This window comes from Artemia franciscana, chromosome 18 (assembly GCF_032884065.1).
Source record: "Artemia franciscana chromosome 18, ASM3288406v1, whole genome shotgun sequence".
Lineage (NCBI taxonomy): Eukaryota > Metazoa > Arthropoda > Branchiopoda > Anostraca > Artemiidae > Artemia > Artemia franciscana.
In genome coordinates, this window is record NC_088880.1 from 11,051,348 (window position 1) to 11,076,204 (window position 24,857).

The following is a 24,857-nucleotide window of genomic DNA, read 5'->3' on the forward strand; positions in this document are numbered from 1 at the left end:
AGTAAAGAGTGAACCACGACCCATAGAAACCAAAAAATACATTTTGAAAAAAACTACCAAGTGAAAAAAATTGCCATCTGACACTGACTCAGGAATGGTAACTATTTCGGTTTGTCTTAAAAGTAAAAGTAATTGCGAAAAAATTTATGGTCATTGCGAAAAAAACACCTAAAACCCCTCGAAAATGGCGTCAGATCAATATGAAAAGTCTACCATTGATATAAGAATATATATATATATATATATATATATATATATATATATATATATATATATATATATATATATATCTTCTACAGATTTCTCCAGGTACCCATCTAGAGCTCGATTCTTACTGACCTTAGAGAGTCACGCCATTGATCACCGTTCGAAATCAAATAACCAGCGACACCAGGACTCGAACCCCTGTCCTCACGTGCAAAGGATTTCAAGTCCACAACTCGACTGGAGGCCGTAAAAACCTTATATGAAAATTCAAAATAGATAAGGGGATGACTCTTCTGTGGGAGTTTTTGGAAAATTCACTTCAGAATGGGTATTGGGTTAATTTTCCTTCGTCGTTGCTAGAGTCAATTTCACAATCTTCTATCCAATTTTTCTGAAAGCCAAACGTTAACTACTATATAAGAAGTGCCGGTGACTAAACTCGGTTGGCTCTTCGCTAGATTTAGGCGAAATCAGGTACTTCACCACCACTAATTTTATTGCCGATATTTAAGAAAAAAAATCCAATAAAATGAGTTTTTCAAAATATGACAGTAAAAACCAATATAGACCTACACGAATACTTTGGCTATTTAACAACTAGAAGTCCTCAGCATAATAACAACAAACAAAGGTATATTGTAAAAAATGTGACACTCGACATTATAGTCCCTACCGACAGTTTTTGTATGCGTTTCTTGGCCCAAAGGCGGATCTAGAGCAAAATCTCGGGGGGAGGCCCTATGTGACAAGGGTACCAATAATTGACCAAATTGACAAGTTTATTTGAAAAAGAGTAAAAAAAGAAAAAAAATTAGGGCACCGAAAAGACCTTGGGAGGGGGATGTCCCCCCTGAATCCACCCCTGTCTTGGCCCTTTAGCCGGGTAGTGCAAAAGGGATGGGGCCAGCCATCCTGAGGAACAGCATCAGTAATAATATCAGCAATAATAATCACAAAAAAAAATGCTCTACTCCATTATACTCCTTTCAAACTCATTTACCCTGTTTACCCTTCCTTTACCCTGTTGAACCTCCACTCTCCAGAAAATTTTGTTCGTATTGCATCACCACACGAATAAACGCCCCCACATTCCTAATATCCAACTGTCAATTTTTCTTCAAAATTCACAACTTCCATTCATTCCTTCGTACCCCAACCCCTAAAAAAGTCATTCCTCAACTAAAAATAGCATGAAATGTGCTCAAAACCACATTTATTCCCGCACATAAGACAAGAATATGGACCACTCAGTAGCCTGGACGTTCCTTAATACTTCTTCCTCCAAGTGGCATAAGATTACCCAGTATTAATATGGCACGCCTTATGTACTCCCCCTTTAGCCTAATTACGGACAATATTCTTCCTTTTATTGCTGATTCTCCTCGACAAGAACACTGAGAGACACTGCAGTGGAACGACCAGTGTTGCCACCCCTAGTGATTTATAACTACTTCTAGAGATTTTTTATATTGCCTAAACAAAAAAAATAATCAATAAATCAGCACGTAAATCCCTAGATTATTTAATAAAATCACTAGAATCTAGTGATTATTTTCACTGGGTGGCAACCCTGGGCCTGACCCGTTTGCCATAACTGCATCTACTGCTGTTCCAGCGCTATCCTTACTTCTTTAGCCTAAAAGCCTAAAGTCTTATCCTGCACCTATTCCTGATTCCAAACTCCTGACTTGCCACGACTATTCAAGATCTTCCTTTGTTATAAAACTCGTTTGTTTTTCGGCAATAGAAAAGACAGCGTTGTTTTCGTAGTTCTTAATTCTTTTATTTATTTCCAAGCCACCTATGTAATGCAATTTGACATGGGAACCAACTACAGAATCAATTTACCATCTTTAAAGTTCATTGAATCTTATAAGCATGATATCTTTTTACGGTTGTTGGACTAATTCTGGACGTCCATAAAAACTATCATCAAATTACCAACTTGCGACAATAGTCAGAAAAGCCATCTGTCGGCAGTTGAATACGAAATCCTGACCTAAGCAATAAAATTTACTGTCTTTCAATATGTCAAAATTGATACCAACCCAATTTTTATTGTCTCGTCTCCTTTCGAACAAGGAATAAAACCCAAATAAACACGTTATTAGGCAAAATGACTGCGGTAATTTGAACAATTTTACTGAAGGCAAAAAACAACAACAACACAACAAATAAGTCAGCTTGTTTGATTTTCATTACCAGTTTGGCTGCAAAAACCAGTATGTTAGTATGTCACAGTATGTTACCTGATACACAAATAATAATCATAACTCATAAATAACTGAGCAAGTGTGGCTGCGGACACACAAGCAGGAACTTTTCCGAGGGGGAGGGACAACCCCCTGCATACATCCCTAAGCACTTTTTTTTTTCGTTAATATTTTGTGCAATTTTGTGTGCACCTCCCCACGATGCAAGTCGGTGAGCCTATTGTGGGAGCGAGTATTAATTTTTAAAAATCATTATCTCGCCCATTATAAGCTTTTTTAGTTTATAGTCTTGCCAAGGCTTGTAGAACTAGGATAAGAGATTAGAATAAATGACAGAAAACTAACAGCCGATATCTACTTTCTCGAGAATCTTTGATAAACTATTTAACTTTCCGTATTTTGAATCAGAAACAGATACATCCAATTTTAATGAAACTTACTTCATCAAAGAGTATGAATTTCGTTTTTCCGATTATATGGAATAGATTTTCGTTTTGAAGTTGGAGGCGGTCTTTGAAAATGCCCTGGCACACTGGCTAGGAAAACGCAAAGATTCGGCTCATATGAAATATCATTTGAACAAATTGACAACTCTGGGAGTTCCCTGTAGTGCTATCACCTTTGATTGTCAAGCTCGCTGACAAAACAGACGTAAAATTTCACTGTCTTTTCAGTCCAATTCCACGACAAACAAAATTTCGAAATTTCCAATTTCACGGCCAAATCCCATATTCTCGACACCTTTCGAAGACAAATAGTCCCTTTGCGGAATTCACTAGTGAGTCCTTTATCTTTGTGATGGTCAGCCGACACTGAGACTAAACAAGAGCTAAGAGCTCATATGGCACTTGTGACGAGGCAAGAAAAGATAAGAGCCAAGAGCTCATATGGTATGAGCTCTAACAAAATTCTAAGAATCAATAGATTGATTTAAAAGGAAAATCAGAGGCTTAATGCTGGTCAGGATTTAAAATAAGAGCTCTGAGTCACGATGCGGGAAAAACGACTATTTCTAATTTAATCTGGTCCGGTCCCTGATACGCCTGCCAAATTTCATCGTCTTAGCTTACCTGGAAGTGCCTAAAGTAGCAAAACCAGAACCGACAGACAGACAGACAGAATTTGCGATTGCTATATGTCACTTGGTTAATACTAAGTGCCATAAAAATGACTTTACGGTATCACAATCGCCATGCAGGAATTTATTTTTCTTGTTAGACCAGCAATCATATTGTAACTGTGTGTATATATTTTCTCGAAAACGGCTTAATATTTTCTTCTGAAAATTAGCATAGTAGCATTTCCACTGTGAGAAACATCTAGGTAGGGGTTTCAAAAACCATTTCTAATCCCCCCTCCAGCCCCTAATATATTTTTATAAAGCGTGTGCTGGCTATAATTCGCAATCCGGAACCACTGTAAACCTGTATAGGCAGATTATATCTGTCTAGGGTGTCAATAACTGTCAAAATGATGGTTGACACTTTTCACCGAGCGAAGCTCGGTCGCCTGGTACTTCAAATAAGCAAGCGCATTAATTTCTTTAACCTTTATTTTACCCTGTTATGATAACCCAACCCCTTGTCCCCAAAACCAGAAAAAAGAAGAAAAAAGTAAGAGCATAAAAATAAATGCTTTAGGATATTCTAATCAGTTTATTCTACTTGTGATCAGAATACAGATAGAATATTCTCGAATGCCTTCTTTTCTTCATTCCTTTTATTTGTCTTACTTTGCTTTTGGCTGCCAAATAGACGTTCAAATGGGGATACGTCGATCATTTAGATAGTGAAAACAGATACAAAAGTCTAGATATTTCCATCTCATATACAGCGATCGTCATCAGTAGAAATACTAAAGTATTACAATTAAAACTAACATATTTATACAAAGCAAAATAATTAACTTCGGCTCATTCACCAGAAATTTTTCTGAGAGAAATAAGCTCTCTCAAAATTGAACAGCCTTTGGCTGCTCAATTTTATAGACAGGGAGAATTTTCCCAGAGGAATTTACCACGGGGAGGGGGGGGGTGAATAGGAAAATTTACCACGGGGGGTGTTTAAGGAAACTGACCAGCCTTTGGCTGCTCAATTTTATAGACAGGGATAATTTTCCCAGAGGAATTTACCGCGGGGAGGGGGGTGTATAGGGGAATTTACCACGGGGGTAATTTAAGGAAGGAGGGGCTAAATCAGTTCAAATTTGAAAAAAAAATGCAGAACTCCTTTTGAGCAACTTTAGCTAAGAAGGTTTCATACCAATAGCCTTCTTTCCCTGATATGGCAGGGAAGTGAATTGGGGAATAATCTCCCCGCTCCCAGGCTTAGTTTTTAGTCAAACAGAAAACATACAGTCTCTACCTGTTCTTTGAGCCTTAAACAGAGCTGGTTGCAGAGAAGTCAGCAGAGACGAGAGACTGAATAGTATAGAAATGACCGCAAAAAAAGAGAACAACATATAAAAACAATTAAAAGATTCAATTGAAATGTTTGATCAAAATGACTGAATCGAATATTAATTTCTTCAACCTTTGAATTCTCACGACCATTTGGCTACTTTTTTTCATCAGCTTTATATGATTTAATATAATACCAATTTATTGCCAGCAAGACGAGCTCGGCCCTAGTCCCAGAATCAGTGGTGTATTTTTGTCAAAATTCTCGGGGGGGGGGGAGATGGAGCGAGTTTATTCGAAGCAAGTGAAAATGACGGTGAAAAATTAAAACTGAACCATAAAGCAGGCTACCATAAAGGCAAAGATGAAATAAACAAAACTGACCCGTTTCTCTGGATGCTTGAATTATGCACGCTTATCTTGGTTTTCACAAAATTTTTGAAGAAACTAAATTTCAGCTGGGGAGGGGCAGAATAGGGTCTGAAGGGGGTGGTTGCCCCCCTTCCCCATAGCAAATTACACCCCTATTCAAAATATAGAACCCAAAATACAAATTCTTGAGCAGGGAACGTGCCTGCAGATCATCTTATCGCTCGTATTTAAGCTACGTCCTAAGAGGAATTAAGCTTTTGCTGGGAAGCCAGATTAAGTGGCATCCGAAGAAAATTATGCACTCATTTGGGTGAAAAATTGATTTTCTCAAGGGGTTTTCAACTTTTGGAAATCACTTACACCAGGTGACGTGCCCTACCGTGGTGGAAGTTTGCCAAGCGTAGTAGAGCTATGCGGCACACATGACACTCCGAAATGTTCACTAGGTAACGGAGAGTGGGCGACCTTCTTATTTCCCTGTGTTAAAGATGAATAATATGTTTCTTTGGCCGAGGACCTTTTTTTTTTTTTTTTTTTTTTTTTTTTTTTTTTTTTTTTTACTGGGTAGTCGTCAAAGTATACACCTTGATCCAAGTAAATGTTTGTTGCGATGTCAGCAAAATAAATTCCCACGCACTTATCTACTCAGTGACAATATTTGATCTAGCTTAATTTCCATAGATCTTTGGTAGAATATAGTTAAAATGTGTATATCAAATTTGGAACAAACACTTCCGTAGAAGCTATATTGCTTGTCTTTAGCGTAATTGCCCTAAAACTTTGTGATTTCGTATATTATTTGCAATTTAAAATGGCAAAGGGCCAGTTTACCTTAGTTCGGAATAGAAAATCCAGATCTCACACAAAAACGCTTCGTTATTGCTAACCAAACAGAACTTGTCTTAAATGAACATTATAAACAACTTATTTAAAATTTACGACCGCGGGTAATAGCGCTTTTTGGGCGTGAGAGGGCGCTCAATAGATTTAATCTACTGGAAATATTACAATTTACAGAAAAGCTTTTCTTAACTGACCACTAAGTATTCCAGTTCAGTATTGTAAGGCGGATTCGTTCATATTATCATTATCATTGTGTTAGTGATTAGAAGAGGAACTAATAGGAATTATTTCCTATGAACCACTCATATTATCATTGTGTTAATGAGTAGAAGAGGAACTATAGGAAATAATTCATATTATTTCCTCTTCTACTCACTAACACAATGATAATATGGGTAGTTCATAGGAATTCATTCCTATTAGTTCCTCTTCTACTCATTAACACAATGTTAATATGGATGGTTTCTCTAGTTTATATAAAAAGACATATTTTAGACGTCAGACGCGCCCAAATGTTTGAAATTTAACCCTGAGCAGTGCTTGTGCTAACGAGTCTTCACAATAAGGTGCCTGAGGCCAAAAGAGCAGCCCCTACATCTACTTTACTCCACCTATTTATCCTAAAGTTAGTTCTCAGACATCCACCCATTTATCATAATGTTAGTTGTCAGACACATCTTGTAATTCAAACAAACTATATCAACTGAAAAAAAAAAAAAAAAAAAAAAAAAAAAAAAAAAAAAAATATGCCTTGGCCATTCTATTTCTGCATCTTCACTTCACTTACTTTCCTTGCAAATAATACCACCAGGGTAAGTAAAGATATTAACCTGGATAGGGACGGATGTGCTCCCTAGATTTTAAAAACTAGCTTCTTTTCTGGAGGGGGGGGGGTATTTTCATTGAAAGATGCCATTTTTGCTATTTCCATTAGATTTTAAAAATATATTCCCCCCTCTAAATTTTCGTGAACTGACGCCACTGCATTCACGGTATGAAATATCATCTCTTCGTCCCCATCTATTCACGACCTAAGAGACTTGTTCTTATTAGCATTCAATTTCATACGTATTCTCATTCACTGGGCTCTAGAAATCTAAAAAAAAATTCATTCATTTCATCTACGATTTCGTCTAGGACACTTAAATCCTTTGAATAATATCAACCTAGGAGGATTCAACGCCCCATTAGTACCATGTCCTCCCATATCAGTCACTATGTTCCTTCGGATGATTTTTATAAAAATTACCCAAATAAACGGGGGTATAACACAGTCCTTCATAGCCTCAAACTCACCGGATCAACAAGAACCTTGCTTCCAGCTTTAACCACAACAGTATTACTTTTAAACTCAGGAGTAAACTAGTTTCATAATGGCACTCCTCAATCATTAGTTTAAGCGTAAATATTTGGTCTATTGATAATTTCAAATGTTGATGATAATGAAGAAATGAAGGATTAATAAAAACTAATGCACGAGTGGCACTGATCAGGTTCGGGGTTGGTTCATGGCAAGGATCAACCAAAAATGAGGTTTATCGACATACACTTTTCAACGAACAGATCTAGAGACGTATGCTTCTAAGCAGTATCTAAACCCTAGGCCAAGAAGAGCTCTGAAAAATAGGCACTCCGGAAGACAGAGGCGGATTTATTAGATACTTACCAGAGGAACTATCTACTGATTGTTTCGGGTACCCGTCTAACTAACCCTATTTCAAACAGTAAGCTGTACCAAAAATGTGGTTCTCTCCTGCTTACTAGGACTACATTGAGGGAAAGGTTTAAATGGCTAGGGCAGGTGCTCCGGATGAAGCATGACAGATTGCCAAAAATTGTCCTCGTCGGCCAACCGTCAAAAGGCCAAGCGAAATACAGGCCGTCAATTGGGTGTGAGAAAAGTTTTAAGGAAGGATTTATTAGAAATGAGAACTTCTTGGGAACCTGTAAGGAGGGAGGCTTCAAATAGATTGGGATGGAAGAGGAGCATGCGTAACTGTGCTTAGACCCCGAAGCCGTGCCAAAATAATGTTCGGCAGCGGACACGATTACGTCGGCGGCGGCGCGCCACCGAAAAAATATCGGCGACGCGCCGACAATTGTCCAACCTTTGTTTTATTCCTATAATTTTTTTTGGCTACTTTCAAAAAGTTTTGAAGACTAAATTGGTATCAATTCTTTATCGGAAATCGGTCCACAATTCCTTTTTAGCTTCATTACCATGACGGAACCAAATAACGGTTCAATAGAGAAAATCCTTTTAGTTGTTAGTGAAACAAAAAAAAAATCGTATCGGCGGCGGCCTCGGCGCGCTGAAGCCTTTTCGGCAACGCGCCGACGGTTTTCGGCGTGGCTTCGGGAACTAACTGTGCTGGCCTCACACTGCTTGGTACTGCAGTCAGTAGTTAGTAGTAGTAGTAATTTTTACGTTTCAAAATGTTAGCTGTTTCTTATACGACCCGTTCAATAAACTTGGCAAAGTTGGAGTGGGCTAAAAACAATAAAAATTAAACGAAAAATTTTATTCTATGTAATTTATTGAAGATAATTTCTCATCTTCGCATTCCATGTCAATGATCCTTGAGCTCAAATTGATCCGTTCAGCATTCAAAGTCTTCGAGTTTGACAGATTTTTAATTATGTATTCGTTAAAAATATGTTCATCATAAAATTTGCCCCCTCCCCCTTAATTTTTGTGAATTGGCATTGCCGATTAAAACATTATTCACATGTCAAATAAAACAAACACCAAACACGACTGGTTCTTCGTTTAAGTCAATAAAAAGAAAGAAAAGATTTTTGGTCTCAATATTTTTTAAGTAGATGGCAGTCAATTCCTTGCGCTATTACTAGCTGCTTTTCTCATAGAATACCAGATGGCAGTTGAATTCAGTGATATGAAATTCAAGATCCGTCTCTTGTTAGGTATAAATAACGGTTCAATAGAGAAAATTCTTTTATTTGTCAGTGAAACAAAAAAATAAAACATAAAACCTCTGGATATTTCGGTCACATATACAGTGGAGGTCTTCAGCAGATGGCCGTCTTCTGCTAAATAAAGTTACTCGGTGGTGATAATTAAAAGTGCGACATATGCCACTTTTGTGACTTTTCAGAAGAGCCAATAAACAGAAAAAAGTTTGTTGGTTATGGTCCCTCTGAAGGATGAGGCTAATTGGGATAAAGGGAACATATTCTAAACCAGCTTTTTATGCTCTTTTCGGTGGTATAAATTAGATTCCAATATTCCAATAAAATTCAAAATTATTCCAATATTCCAATAAAATCCAAAATTATGGCCAATGTCTCCTTTTTTCTTGACAATAAAAGGAGACAAATGCCAGGTCCCCATGTTATAGCTCTAGAAGACAATCCTCTTCTGTCATTCTGAATTGCACCAAGACCTGGTAAAAAAGAGACATACGCCACTTACAAGCTTATGTCTCTTTTGATTATCGTAACGGTAAAAGATAGGAGAATCCTGATAGCACGATTCCATTCCTCGTGCTTAATTTACCCATGACACATAGATAGCTCATTTTCAACCAAAATAGTATATGATACACTTTTAATTATTGCAGCCGTACTGTATATATAACTGAGATATCAACAGATTATATTTTTGGGTGTGCTTCATTGTCAAATAAAAAGATTTTCCCCATTAAACTGTTACTTATGCATCGTAGAAAGGCAGCGTGGTCTTCGAAAATACCTCCGTCTCTTGTTAGTTACTTATGGTCATAATTTCGATAGATTTATTGTTTTTTTAATCATCTGCTTACACAAATGAAAATAGAATTTAGTCAGAAAAAACAAATGAGCGAAAAAGAGAAAAGATTTACCAGTATTCCTAAAGGAGGCACCCATAACAACAGTACTGTAGCCAAACTTTGTGAAAAGGAGAAAAAGACTTACCAATATTCCTAAAGGAGGCACCCATAACAACAGTACTGTAGCCAAACTTTTTGTAATAGTTGTAAATTTGAGTAACAGAGATAACACCAGGATCATCCTCAGGGGCAAAAGACTTCTTGTCCGTATTCTGAACATACCAATCTAATATACGACCAACAAAAGGTGAAATGAGGGTAACACCTGCTTCGGCACAAGCGATGGCTTGAGCAAAATTGAATAGCAAGGTCAGGTTGCAATGGATTCCATACTTTGATTCCAGCTCTCTAGGTAAAAGAAGACTTTAATGGAATATTACTTAATCAAATTGAAAACATCAAATGAATTGGGTTAAGGTAAACTACAAAAATTCAGAAAATTTTCACAGTTTAAAACTCAAAATATGACAGTTTGTACAGAAAAAAATTTACAGAAATAAATTTTTAGATGTCATATGTCAAATATTTTCCATGGATCAGTGTTTTAAAAATAGTAATTTTTATTCATATTCAATCGAACAGAAACTTTTTATTGCAGGAGGAATTTTTTATTATTATTAAATAGTCTAAACCACTTTTGAACTCATTAAAAAAACTCATTAAAATAATATCAAAATTATTTTACTAAATTCTAGCACAAGTCACATAATATAACATACACAGGATTTTTTTTTTGGGGGGGTGGGTGGGTGGGTGGGAAGGGTGTCTAATAACAAAAGCTATATTCCTATTGATGTTATGGCAGTAAAATAAGCCTTGCATCCACTTAACTCGGCTTGAACTTCCATTTAAAAGTATGTGCGAATTTTGTGTTTTTTTTTTTTTTTTTGGGGGGGGGGGTGTTCCCGAAGGTTCTATTCCCGTAAAATAGATCTTGTATACGCTAGTCTCGGATTGAATATGGATCTTGGTTCTGCCTTTGATTTTAAAAGTAAAAATAAGTGTTTTTTGCGTTTTTTGGGGGGAGAGGGGGGGGACGTTCCTGAAGGTGTTATAGCACTAAAATAGACTATGTATGTGCTAGTATTACTTTAACTAGATTAAAAGTTTTTAATGCATTTGAATATTTTTTTTTTTAGAAATTACAAAAATCTAAAAATTATAAGAATTTAAAAGTAAAAATTGATATAAAATATAATTAAATTAATATACTATCAAAGATTTACAAGTTTTAAAAGAAAAAAATGAAATATTCGGTACAAATAATAAAAATCTGAAAGAAAAGCAACGCCGTGTCCAGGGGGAGGGGGTAAGGGTTCGATCCCCCTCTCCCCCCAAATTTTGGCCCGACCCGTAAAAATGTAACATAGATGCATATAAACAAATTTGTGATGTCTTTTCAAAAATTTTGCCCCCCCTCCCACCAAAATAATCCTGGATACGTCCTTGAACGAAAGGTTCAAGTGGTGTTGAAAATACCTGACATTAAGGGAGAAAGGAATTAGATGATATTTTAAAAATAATTATTAGTTAAATTATTAGTTTATAAAATAGACTAATTTATTTTTTCAACCCGGCCTCTTGTTAGATCAATACGCTTAGCATAGTTTTTATCTAATGACCAGGTTCTTTCTATAAATAAAAGTTTTTCAATACTTCCAAATTAATGCACAAGAATTACCACAAGCTCAAGAACTTATTCCCAATAAATTATTCCCATTAGAAATATATTTATGGAAATATTCTTTATAGTTGTTACAAGCCATTTTGTGACAAGCCTACAGCTGTACCTTTTACCGAGAGGACTAGATACCTATAACGCTTATAACACTGGGACCTCTGTGGCGTTTAGTCAAAAGGGAATAAGTCAACTTTTTCAGGAGAGCATATTTAGTGTTAAACTGTCAACATCAAATCAGTAAATTCCTAGGAGAAAAATGGGAGATAACTTACTTAGCTTTTTTTTTAATTTTTCTTTTTTACTTATAACAAATGGAACGAACTTATTCAAATCTGCCTGGATGAAAGGGTTTAGAAGATAAAGGACTACTCCCATTTTGGCATAATGCTTTTCTGAGGTTCAGCCAAATGGTCAGTCCAAAATGGCCAAACGATCATCGTTGGTTCAGAGGGGAGAATATTGCAAGGAAATATTTAAGGGAAATGGGAACTTCCTGGAAGGGTGTAAAGAGGGAGGCTTTGAACAGAATAGGGTGGAGCAAGAGCGTGCGTGATTCTGTTGGCCTTAGGCATCTTAATGCTGCGGTGAGTTGTTAGTAATAGTAGTAGTAGTAGTTATGCTTTATCTTAAAAAGCAATTCCCGGGAGGGTGTAAAGTGGGAGGCCTTGATTAGATATGGATTGAGGAGAAGCATGTGTGGCTATGTTGGCCTCAGGCAGCTAGGTGCTACAGTAAGTTGTTAGTAGTAGTAGATCTAAATCTACTTGACTAATAAGAAATTTTTAAATTTTCCTGTCTTTTCACCTATTTTTAAATTGGAAAAAAAAAAATGAAAAACTCTAAAGCTAATTTCAAAAATCTGACTCGATAGATGGATAAAGCTGAATCTATATCGAACGAAATTCTTACCTAATTTGTACTAGACAAAACGTGATTCCTTCAGCCAAGAAAGAGAGAAAGAGAGAAAGAGAAAGAGAGAGAGAGAGAAAGAGAGAGAGAGAGAGAGAGAGAGAGAGAAGAGCATAAAGAATGACTTACCCTGCTGCTTGTATACCTTCCCAGGTGGATGCTAGTTTGATCAAAACCCTTTCTTTGGAGACCCCTTCTTCTTCATACAACTGAATGATTTTTTGGGCCTTTTTGATACTTCCTTCTTTGTCAAACGAAAGTCTATAATAAAATTTAATAATTTTGATTTTTACATTAAATAATGCGTTTTGCAGTTTTTTAGTATCAGGCTTTCAAAAGTCATTTAGGAGAAATAACTAATTTAGAAAAACAATTATTAATATCAAATTTTTATATTATTTCTTTTAGCAACTTGTGAAATTTTTTTTTTCTTTTAGTAATTTAGTGCAAACTAGGACCATCATAAAAGGGAATTCAGTGACAGGAGGACACTCCCTAAATAGGAAAATAGAATATATTAGTAGAATACGGGAGACAGCACGAGCGTATTTACTAAATTTGCTAAAAATTAATTCTTTTTAATTTATTTCTACAAGAAGAACTAATCTAGAAACACAATTACTAACCTCAAATTTTATTTCTTGTACTAACTTGTGAAAAAAAATATCTTTTAAATGGTTTAATATTAGAGCCACTATAAAAAAGGGTATTGAATAATAGGATGACGCTCCCTAAACATGATAATAAAATGCATTAATAGAATATGTTTACTCACTATAATAGCTGGAGGTAGCATGAGCATGTTAATATTAAGAAGATACAAAACAAGCAGCAAGAAGAAAACAACAAAAACAGAAAAATCAAAGATTTAAACGAGCAAATTTTCAAGGTCAAGAGATTCAAATGAGTCATAAATGGCATTCACACATGACTCCGAAATACGAATTCGGTCCTTCGGAGCTTGTGATAGACATTTTTTGAAATTAAATATCTTATCTCATATGCGTGAAGAAAACTCCAGTCTGTATAACACAGCGCTCTAGCTTTCCCACGTATATAAGAAAGCACTCAATGATATCATGAAATCACAGTAAATATTCAGCCCTTTAAATTCTTAAGATAGTAAAAAACCTTATAAGCTTATGAAGGCAAAACAGGTTCTGAGTTAGACGTACGATGTAGGGGTAACAGAACTGTTGATTTATGGCAAACTCCTTTTTATTTATCTTTGCCTACGGCCCTGTAAAATAATCATTATCCACACAAACTGGTAACTTACAACTATAATTACTCACAGCTTGTTTTTGCATCTTTAAATTTTTCGTTTTATTTTTGGATGTTTGGATGTTTCGTTTTACTTTGGCCAAACTGAATTTCTAGATACTAGCAATCATTTTCAAGCAATCAGATCGTCACAAATACTTTTTTCTTCCAGTAATGGATGAAAAATTAGACCAGTACTATTTTTTGTGTTTTCCTTTTTCTTTCCTTTTTATCTGTTCAATCTATGGTATTCTTCCTTATCTCCTAGACGCCCGATTCATCTTACTTCTTTTCCTGTTCTCCAGTTGAAAGCCCACCATTAGCCATACTTAACAGTTCTGCCAATAATTATCTTAATGATAATTATTCATTATTCAACTTAACTCAATAATTCAACTTAAGGTTAAGTTATGGTGGCAAAACATTGCCAGCGTATTGAGAAACATCTCAGTTTAAATCTGCTGATAATACTAGACACAGGCTTTCCTCTCCCAAAACCTAGCATCTAAACTAAAATTCAATTTTAAGTTAAGTATTTTACGTTTAAGTTTTTGGTTTTAAGTTTTTTAAGTTTAACACATAACAAACACAAATCACTGGCTGAAAAATTAGACAGCACTATTTTTTAATACGCGAATCGAAAGCCCACTATTAGCCATACTCAAGAGCTCAGGCAATAATTATCTCATGGAATTCATAAAAAGTAATAAGTGTCAAAAATATAATGAAAAGAGAAATCACCAATGCAAGTGCACAAACACATAAAAAAAAGACAGAAGGAAAAAAGGAAGACTATTTTCCTACATTAGTTGTTAATATAGATCAGCACTTGAATGAGGCATTAACCCTACTCATCCATACAATCACATAGGTCAAACAGCATAGCCAAACACAATCAACCATAAAGAATAATTCATAGACAGGCAGTCGTGTCAAAAAAGACAAATAATTCAGAGGCAACAACCCAACACAAGGGCTCATCAGGAGAATACACACTTCGCTCATGAGCAAAAAACGTAAAAAATGCATAAAAGAATTCATTTCTTGTTTTAAGAAAAACTGTTTTCATCTCAGACTTTTACGGGGATGTTTTTAATCCGAGAGTACCGTGTTTGCTTAGCTAATGACAGTACAAATAGAGATAACTGGTTGGAGAAGGAGTGGCGGATGTATAAAAGGTACGACAAAAGAGATAGCTGGTCGGAGAGGGAGTGACAGATCCATAAAAGAACCACTGGATAAGAGGCTCCTAACGGAGACACTGAAAATAAAAGAGTAGCACTATTCTATCCCTTATATGCCAATTTACAAAGTAACAGTTGTGACGTCTGTCGCCAACAAAGCCCAGGCATGATAAAAAAAAGTCTGGCAAAATAATGGAAAACTTTTGCCATAATGGCAAAAAGTATAAAAACAATGGTCGTTTCTTGTTTCAAGAAAAATTGTTTTTATCTCAAACTCGTACGTGTGACTTTTTTTTGGAGATAATCCAAAAGTATCGTCCTTTTGCGTGTTGACAAATGACAGTGCACGCAGAGATAGCTGGTCGGAGAGGGGGTGGAGGATCTATAAAAGGTACCACTGGATGGGAGGCTTGTCAAAGAAACACTTTAAAGAGTAGCACCACTTGGTTCCTTATTTATGTTATTTTGCTAATTGCATATAATAATTGTGACAAAGAAGTGGACTGTCTAAAGAAATATCATAACAGGGTCCCCTAGAAATAAGGACCGTTACCAAAAAAATTAGAGAAACAATTTTCGCCTCGGACTTGTAAATAGTTTTTGGAAGCCAATTTAACATGCTCCATTACTCCACTAGTGAAGAACAAAACACATCAGTGTTTTCTTCCAACACATAACAAACACAAAAACAAGCCCTTTCTCTTTCATTGAACACATAAACAAACACAAAACACATCACTGTGTTTTCTTCTAGCACGTAACAAACACAAAATAAACCCTTTCCCTTTCCTTTCCTCTAAAACATAAACAGACACAAAACACATCACTGAACATTGTCCCCGCCAGACGAGCCGCAAAGTAGAATTACAACTTGGAATTTCATTTCTGATTAAATATCGTCAGATGCTTGTTTATAGATTATAGATATATATATATGTATATATATATATATATATATATATATATATATATATATATATATATATATATATATATATATATATATATATATATATACTTGATTATCCTTATAAATTAGTTCTTTGTTTTCCTTTCCATTGTCAAACCAACTTTATTTTTACCTTTTGTAGTATTATAGCCAGGCCAATCTTTCCTTTTTCTTTTTTATCTCTTCAACCTATTGCATTCTTCCTTATCTCCTAGACGCCCGATTCATCTTATTTCTTTTCCTGTTCTCCAGGCTGTGAATACCAATGCCACATGCATGCCCACTCATGAAAGAATATAAGTTCGCTTATGTTTTCCTTTGTTTGAATGTCCTTTGAAGGAGCTGGATCGTGGTCCGGCTTTGTCTAATGGTTGAGATAGGAGATGACCATACTGTCTAGATATATGTACTGTGGTCTGTATTCAGTGACATTTAGCTTAGATTTAATAGAAAAACTACCATGTCAGTATATTTTAATTACACGTTCAGCATATAGAGTTGGTATTTTGGTTAGGTATTTTATAATGCGTTAAGGGCGGCTTCCTTTCCATAATTCTTTGTCGTAGCTTCAATAGTTTTGCTTCTTAAGTAGTACTTAAGTTTCTTGAATATTCATCATATTTCGATATATTTCGTTTTGACTAACCTGACTTCACTTTTCAAGTGTGTTTAGTACAAGACGTAAGTATCAAATTCCTATTATAGTATTTCTGTTACAATATTAGAAATGTATCATACGATAATGCCCTCCTAACCCTCTTTTAAGCAGGAAAGGAGCACAGCCCCTTCCTGCATCAAGGTACGATTGAAGTAAGGTGTCATGCCCCTTACCTAGCATCCACTTCCGTTGATACTCTTCCTGGAACGATCTTCAATATCTCGGCGCCAAATAAAACAACAAGTTTGTCCATGGTTGCAGCAACTTGATTTTTTAAGTCCCTAAAATAGACAAAAAAAAACAATGCAAGAGAGCTCGGTTTTAACTAATAGTGTCATTGCTCTGAATTGTCTAAAGGAAAATTTTTAAACTTTACAATATATATATATATATATATATATATATATATATATATATATATATATATATATATATATATATATATATATATATATATATATATATATATATATCTATATATATAAAAATAAGTTGTCTGTGTGTGGATCTGTGGATGGATCAGGTGACGTCATGTTTCGGCTGACGTCATGAAATTAGTTGCCATCATTTTTGTTATGACGATGCTTAGTATATTGTAAAACACATTAATTTGGTTAATAATATACCATTTAAAACACCAAAATGAACATGCTGGAGTAGTCACTCGGTGAGAGAGGGTGTCAGAACGGAGAATGAAGGTCCCAGGTTCAAATCCTGGTTAGGCTAAAAAAGGTAAAAAACTAAAAACTAAACAAAAAACTGAAAAAACTAAAAAAAGGCAAAAACTACAAAAAAAACTAAAAACTAATAAAAAAAAATAAAAAAGCTAAAAAACTAAAAAAAACTAAAAAAAGGTAAAAAAATAAAAAAACTAAAAACTAAAAAAAAAACTAAAAAAAAGGAAAAAACTGAAAAATAGAAGAGAAAAAGAAAACTAATAAAATTAAGAATAAAAATAAAAAAAATAAAAAGATAAAAACTAAAAAAAAAGTAAAAAGAAAAAACGAAAAAAAACTAAAAAAGCTAAAAAAAAGGGTAAAAACCAATAAAAAACTAAAAAGAAAAAAAGGAAAAAAACTAAAAAAAAATTTCATCTAAAAAACTAAAAAAGACTAAAAAAAAGGTAAGAACTAAAAAAGAAAAAAATAAATGACGACACTCAAAGAGAAAGCGACCGGGACAAAAGGAATGTTCGATTAGCAATCAACAAAGCACCGGGACACAGGGAGTATAAATGACGACCAGGACATAAGTAAAAAAAAAAAAACTAAAAAAACTAAAAAGAAGGTAAAAACTACGAAAAAACTAAAAAAAAAAAAAAAAAAAAAAACTAATAAAAAAACTAAAAATCTAAAAATCTAAATAAACTAAAAGAGAAAAAAAATAAAAAAGGAAAAAAATAAAGGAGAAAAACAAAACTAAAAAACGAATGTATATACAGACCGGGACACCGGTGCGACCGGGACACAGGGAATATAAATGACCATACATAAGCCATAATGACCAGGACATAAGTAAAAAATATAAATGACGACCGGGACACAGGGACACAACTACAACGGGGACGCCGGGGGGCACAGGGGGATATAAATGACGATCAGGACACCGGGACAGGGAATGGTCGATTAGCAATCACCATCAACAAAGCTCAAGGGCAATCATTAGAATCATGAGGTATAGATCTGAATACGGATTGTTTTCCCATGGACCATTATATGTTGCATGTTCAAGAGTCGGTAAACCTGACAATCTATTTATATGCACAGACAATGGGACAGCAAAGAATGTTGTATATTCGCAAGTTTTACGTAGTTAAAAACATATATATAATATATCTATCTATATTCACAGGTGGGACATAGGGACACAACTACAATGGCGCGTAACTAATATGGCGCGTAACGACTTACGCGCGCGGGGGGGCTTGGGGGGGGGGCGCGAAGCGCCCCCACCAACTAGGTGTTGGGGTGGCGCGAAGCGCCACCCCAACAGCTAGTATATATATATATATATATATTATCTTTATAAACGAGCAATAACTGTTTATTTAATTATCAAAAATGCATGAAAGATCTTAAGCCAAACTGGCCAGCCATGACAAGAATCAACAAAGAGAGAAAGAACTAAATGAACAAGAGCTAAGAGCTCATATGGCACTTGTGACGAGGCAAGAAGAGCTAAGAGCCAAGAGCTCATATGGTATGGGCTCTAACAAAATTCTAAGAATCAATAGATTGATTTAAAAGGAAAATCAGAGGCTTAATGCCGGTCAGGATTTAAAATAAGAGCTCTGAGTCACGATGTCCTTCTAAATATCAAAATTCATTAAGATCTGATCACCCACTCGTAAGTTATAAATACCTATTTTTTTTCTAATTTTCCCTCTCCCTTTAGCCCCCCAGATGGTGGAATCTGGGAAAACGACTTTATCAAGTCAATTTGTGCAGCTCCCTGACACGTCTACCAATTTTCATCGTCCTAGCACGCCCAGAAGCACCAAACTCGCCAAATCACTGAACCCCTCCCCCCAAAGAGAGCGAATCCAGTATGATTCTGTCAATCACGTATCAAAGACATTTGCTTATTCTATCCACCAAGCTTCATCCCGATTCCTCCACTCCAAGTGTTTTTCCAAGATTTCCCCCTCCAACTCCCCCAAATGTCAAAAGATCTGGTCGGGACTTGAAATAAGAGATGTGAGACATAAGTTCCTTCTAAAAATCAAATTTCATTAAGATCCGATCATCTATACGTAAGATAAAAATACCCCAATTTTCACGTTTTCCAAGAATTCCGGTTTCCCCCTCCAGCTCCCCCCAATGTCACAGGATCTGGTCGGAATTTAAAATTAGAGCTTTAAAGCACAAGATCCTTTTAAATATCAAATTTCATTAAGATCTGGTCACCCTTTCGTAAGTTACAAATACCTCATTTTTCCAAATTACCCCCCCCCTCAACTCCACCAAAGAGAGCAGATCCCGTCCGGTTATGTCAGTCACGTATCTTAGACAGGTTTTTATTCTTCCTATCCAGTTTCATCCTGATCTCTCCGCTTTAAGTATTTTCTAAGATTTCCACCCCCCCCCCCCCAATGACGCTGGATCCGGCTGAGATTTAAAATAAGAGATCTGAGTTACGAGGTCCTTCTAAATATGAAGTTTCATGAAGATCCGATCACTTCTTCGTAAGTTAAAAGTACGTCATTTTTTTAATTTTTCAGAATTAACCCCCCACCCCCAATAGAGCAGATCCGTTCCAATTATTTAAATCACATATCTAAGACTTCTGCTTATTTTTCCCACCAAGTTTCATCCCGATCCCTCCAATCTAATCGTTTTCCATGATTTTAGGTTCCCCCACCCCAAACTCCCCCCAATTTCACCAGATCCGGTCAGGATTTAAAATAAGAGCTTTGAGACACGATATCCTTCTAAATATCAAATTTAATGGAGATTCCGATTGAGATCCGTTCGTAAGTTAAAAATACTTCATTTTTTCTAATTTTTCAGAAATAAACCCCCCCCAAATACCCCAAAGAGATCGGATCCGTTCCGTTTATGTCAATCATGTATCTAGGATTTGTGCTTATTTTTCCCACCAAGTTTCATCCCGATCCCTCCACTCTAAGTGTTTTCCAAGATTTTAGGTTTACCCCTCCCAACTCCCCCCAATGTCACCAGATCCGGTCGGGATTTAAAATAACAGCTCTGAGACACGATATCATCAAATTTCATTAAGATGTGATCAACCGTTACTTCACTTTTTCTATTTTTTCCGAATTAACGGGCATATCCCCCCCCAGATGTTCGAATCTGGAAAACAACTATTTCTAATTTAATCTGGTCCGGTCCCTGATACACCTGCCAAATTTCATCGTCCTAGCTTACCTGGGAGTGCCTAAAGTAGCAAAACCGGGACCGACAGACCGACAGAATTTGCGATTGCTATATGTCACTTGGTTAATACCAAGTGCCATAAAAACAACAAATGAAACTGCGGCCAGCAGAAAGAACACATGAAAAACTAAAACGACGCGGATATTTCGCCTGTATACAAACTAAGCGTATTCAGCACAGAAGAAACAAACGATAAAAAACTAAAACAAACTAAAAACAAATAAAGCCACCACCTATATTAACAAAACTGCAATTGTCGCAATTGGTCGACATAACAGATCCGCAAATAGAGTTACTTCGATGAGAACACCAAAGAAGCTGAGTAAAAAAGTATAAAAATAGATACGAAGTTATTTAATCTGTAGCGAAATAATCCTATTGTTAGCTACTACTGAAGCAATTCTTTTTGGTCTGGTAGGTAATCTCGTCCCCTGGTGATTTTGTAAAATCTTAATTCCCTCATTAACTATTGGTTCATTTAAAAAAAATGAAATTATAGATTGGGCCAATATTTAAATTTCCCGTATCTCTATTAATTGAAAGATTGGGAAATATATGTTTTTTATTTTATAGCCTTCTCCGCCCACTGAGAAAAATCCATATCATTAGAAATAGTCGTGGTCTCATCAAACTGTACAAAATGGAGAGGTAAGACTGAAGTTTTTTTGTCAAGTGACCTTTTTTTATAAATCTTTATTTAAAGTTACAATCTTATGCACTCTCGCATTTTAAAGAAGATGGTAAGAAAGACAGGTACTAATTAGCCGAATACAGGTCATTTCAACAAAAAGTGAAACCGTGGCCATGAAATACACTTTTTGCATTTTCGATTTCCTCCCTCTCCTAAAAACAAATCCTACAATCACTCTTCCGCCTACAGATCAGACCTATGTGCATGTATATCCTAGACCCGAAAAAGAGAGCACATGTAAACATAGTAACTCAAACATCCCACTCTAAAAGAATCTACACGATTTATCTTTGAAGTTAAGTGTACCCAATTTCGGCATATTTTTGAAATAGCAATAAAATTTAGTGAAAATGAGCGAATATCACTTTTTTTGCATAATATTGTGGCTGTGTGAAACCCAAGGTTATACGACAATTAAGTTGATATACACCAAGGCGAATAAAGTCTGTCGCCTTTCCAATTGGACAGACTATGTAACTCCGGCTTCTGAATAATTTTTTTAGATTATCTCTGACCAGGGTTTACCCTGGTCGTAAGAAGGAAAGTACTATTTTAGTACTATTTCATTGTGTTTAGCACGTTATCAGGGTTGCCAACTGCAGCGCGAAAGCTCTGTTTTAGCACTATTATAGTCATTTTATTGACTGTAGCACCGAAAATCGCTGCGTGGCACGCAAATTTGGGCAAGTATAGCACTTTAAGAACTGACCGTGGCGAAAACCCTGTCTCTGACTAGGCTAGAATGTGAAAATGAACTTGAAAAAGAATTTCAAATATCAGAGTCACACTTAGAAACCACTGAGGTTACCCTACAGCGATTAGTAGTAACATCAGAAGGGGGAGCACGATTTAGTTATCACAAATTAGCTTTGTTTAATCCTATGTATGAATCTAGTTAGTCATGCATAGTTGTCAACACTGCAGTTCACATAATAACAACCCAATGAATAACAGGCTCCCTCTAAAGTGTTATCAAATAAAAATTGTCGGGTAAAAAAACGACTTGTCAGGTTGTCAGAAAATGTCAACAGAATGTCAGGTTGGGAGTCTCAATTGAGCCCACTCAGGTCCATTAACTATTTGACTGAATCCAAATCCATTACTAGCTGAAAACTGCAGAAGAGAGAATCCAAGTGACACACAGGGGCGTCAATTACAGAGGAGATTTGAAAAATAAAGTTAGATCCCAGTTTTCACGAAATAATTTTCTCAGGATGTTTCCGTATATAAATACCTTTTTGGAATTGCCATCGAATAAATGAGAAAAAAAGCCCCTCCCTCAAAAATTTTAAAAGTTTCTGTGAATTGACGCTACTGGAGACATAGTAATGTTGGCTATAGCGACAAACTACATCACCATATGGCATTGTTCCTTTAAAAACACTTATGTAGTAGGATATTTGATACTTCGGAACTGAATGACTTTCTGGCTATCAGTTCAATGTAGCCTCATTTGGGCCAAAATTGGGCTGTAGCTCACCCCCAAAACATGGTCAGAGCAGCACTTTAAAGTTAGAAAACGCAATTAAAACTCTTTTCCCACTGATACCCTGACCAATTTTTCCAATAATATAGATAAACCTATCTGACAACCTGAATACACGCATGCGAGCCTTATATGCAAATTTTAGCAATAGAGTTTTCCAACGGAACGTAGAACAGAACGCAAAAAAATCCGACCATTTGCATAAGTTACTACCAAAGGGGATATCTTATATTTATTGTTGTAACAATGATAAATACTTAGGTCATGTCAATATAAATAAATATTAAAAAAATAAAATAATAATTACATACAGAAAACTGATAAATTAAACAGATAAATGAAAATTATACATATTCAGTCATATTCATTGCCATTGGTTTTCAGTTCAAAAACTATAGTTCCCAGATTTTAAATATATTATTCTTCCTTATGAATAACAAAAAATCATTTATTGTCCTGTTTTTCCAAAGTCAACATTTTTGTAAATATTGACACTCACAACAGAATCCCAAGGAAAACATATAAAACTTAAAAGGACGAAGACACAATGGGAATGTGGCATCCAAAAATTTAAACAGGAAGATCTAAGAAAAAAACTTCAAAAATTTGCTGCAGTAATTCTTATAATTTGTAATTTGGTTCGTTCATCTTATGATCCATCATATATAACTAATAACGAAGAAAATTAATTTTTAATGAAGAATGAATTTTGTTTTCCTTAATTTATTTTTTAACAACTTAATATTAAATTTAATAATTCAACTAAACTCAATTTAATTAAGTTCACAACTTGAGCTAATATTCTAATTTAATCTTTAATCCTATCAAAAATATAAGAGAATCTTACCCTCCTTGAGACTTGCCAAAATCGATAGCTTTTTGTAGTATTTTCTGGTATTGTTGCATGGATGCAGCCGATAATATGAGCGAGGGATTTGTCGTGGCATCCGTCGGTTTATACTTCTTCATTGCTTAAAGAAAAAGTATTGGGTATGCTACTACTACTTTGACTACTGTTACAACTCGCCATGCAAAATGTGGGGTAGCAAAGTAACAATGCTACTTGACAGTTTTAAATTTGTTGGCAGATTTTGCCTGAAAATACTATTTTTACATACAAAATAATTTTTGCTCACAGAAAAGATGTCAAAACAAGTTGTGCTCTGCCATGGAAAAAGTGGGTGGCATAGTAACAATACTACTTGGCAGTTTTCATGGCCTAATAAAATTTGTTAGGTAAAAAAAATTGTTGGCCTAATAAATAGAATTGGGTAAATTTCCAGACTATAAAGACAGAAAATAATTTTCCAAAAAATGAGACCTGGTGTATTCAGGCCAGTACTTATCAAAAGATTTAGTCAGAACTGGATTTGATATTTTTCAACTTTTTTTTAAATGACATTAAAAAAGGGGTATTTTTCGAAATCTAGGGAAGACATTTTTTTCCGTAAAAATATCAAACAAATAGTATGTTTAAAAATATAGGGGAAGGATAAGACCCAAGTAAAAATGCCCTCCCCTCCTCTCAACTGGCGCCGATTGAAAAACAACCACAAATCTAAAAACCAAGAGTATAGTTTATTACAAGAAATGACGCTATCTAACTGCAAGAATTTTAACTCCTGTCCCTCAGTAGCGTCAATTCACAAAATTGGGGTAGGGGGTCAAAATGTATTTTGAAAATCTAGAGAGGGACAATTATGATTAATTTCTTTGATTTTTTTTAATACTAATGAATGATTGTTACATCAAATGAAAATATGGAAGGGGACCTAATTGAAGTAAAAATTAGTATATCATTCCTACAACCATGAAAGAAGTCATCTAAGGAATTGGAACACAATGAAGAAATGTTGGGGCGAAAGGAGGGAGGTAAACATTTCTGATAAAATTTTATTGGATGAGACTTGAACCAAGTCCAAGGATGTATTTTGCTCATTGTTACAAGAAGCTATGCCGTTCAGAATCATAGCATAATTGACATGCCTCAACACAGATAAATATGGGCTTTGAAAAATCCAGGGTATAGACCAAATGTTCGCCCCCCCCGGACTAACTAGCAAGCTTATGGGTAACTTAGGCACTATAAACAAATTACGTTTTATGTATTTATTATATCGTTTTGTGGCGGATATTGAAACAGACAAACTATTTAGGCAGAGGAAGAGGGGTGTCCACTGATGACTTTGTCTATGGCACTCAGCCAAAAAAGGGTGATGCGAAGTCGTTGCCGAAGATCAGATCAGACCAAGAAGAAACGAAGGAGTATTTGTCCGT

General features: G+C 35.4%; 1 protein-coding gene across 3 annotated transcripts in view; it reads right to left on the minus strand.

Moving 5' to 3' along the window:
• The window catches only part of LOC136038601 (transaldolase-like), a 114,380-nt gene that overhangs the window by 68,914 nt on the left and 20,609 nt on the right, over positions 1-24,857 (minus strand). For all 3 annotated transcript variants that reach the window (XM_065721808.1, XM_065721807.1, XM_065721809.1), the window contains exons 3-6: positions 23,428-23,551; positions 16,681-16,788; positions 12,583-12,714; positions 9,949-10,211 (exon numbers count right to left, since the gene is read on the minus strand). In XM_065721808.1, coding sequence (XP_065577880.1) covers positions 9,949-10,211; positions 12,583-12,714; positions 16,681-16,788; positions 23,428-23,551 — 627 coding nt within the window. The remainder of the gene's footprint in view (positions 1-9,948; positions 10,212-12,582; positions 12,715-16,680; positions 16,789-23,427; positions 23,552-24,857) is intronic.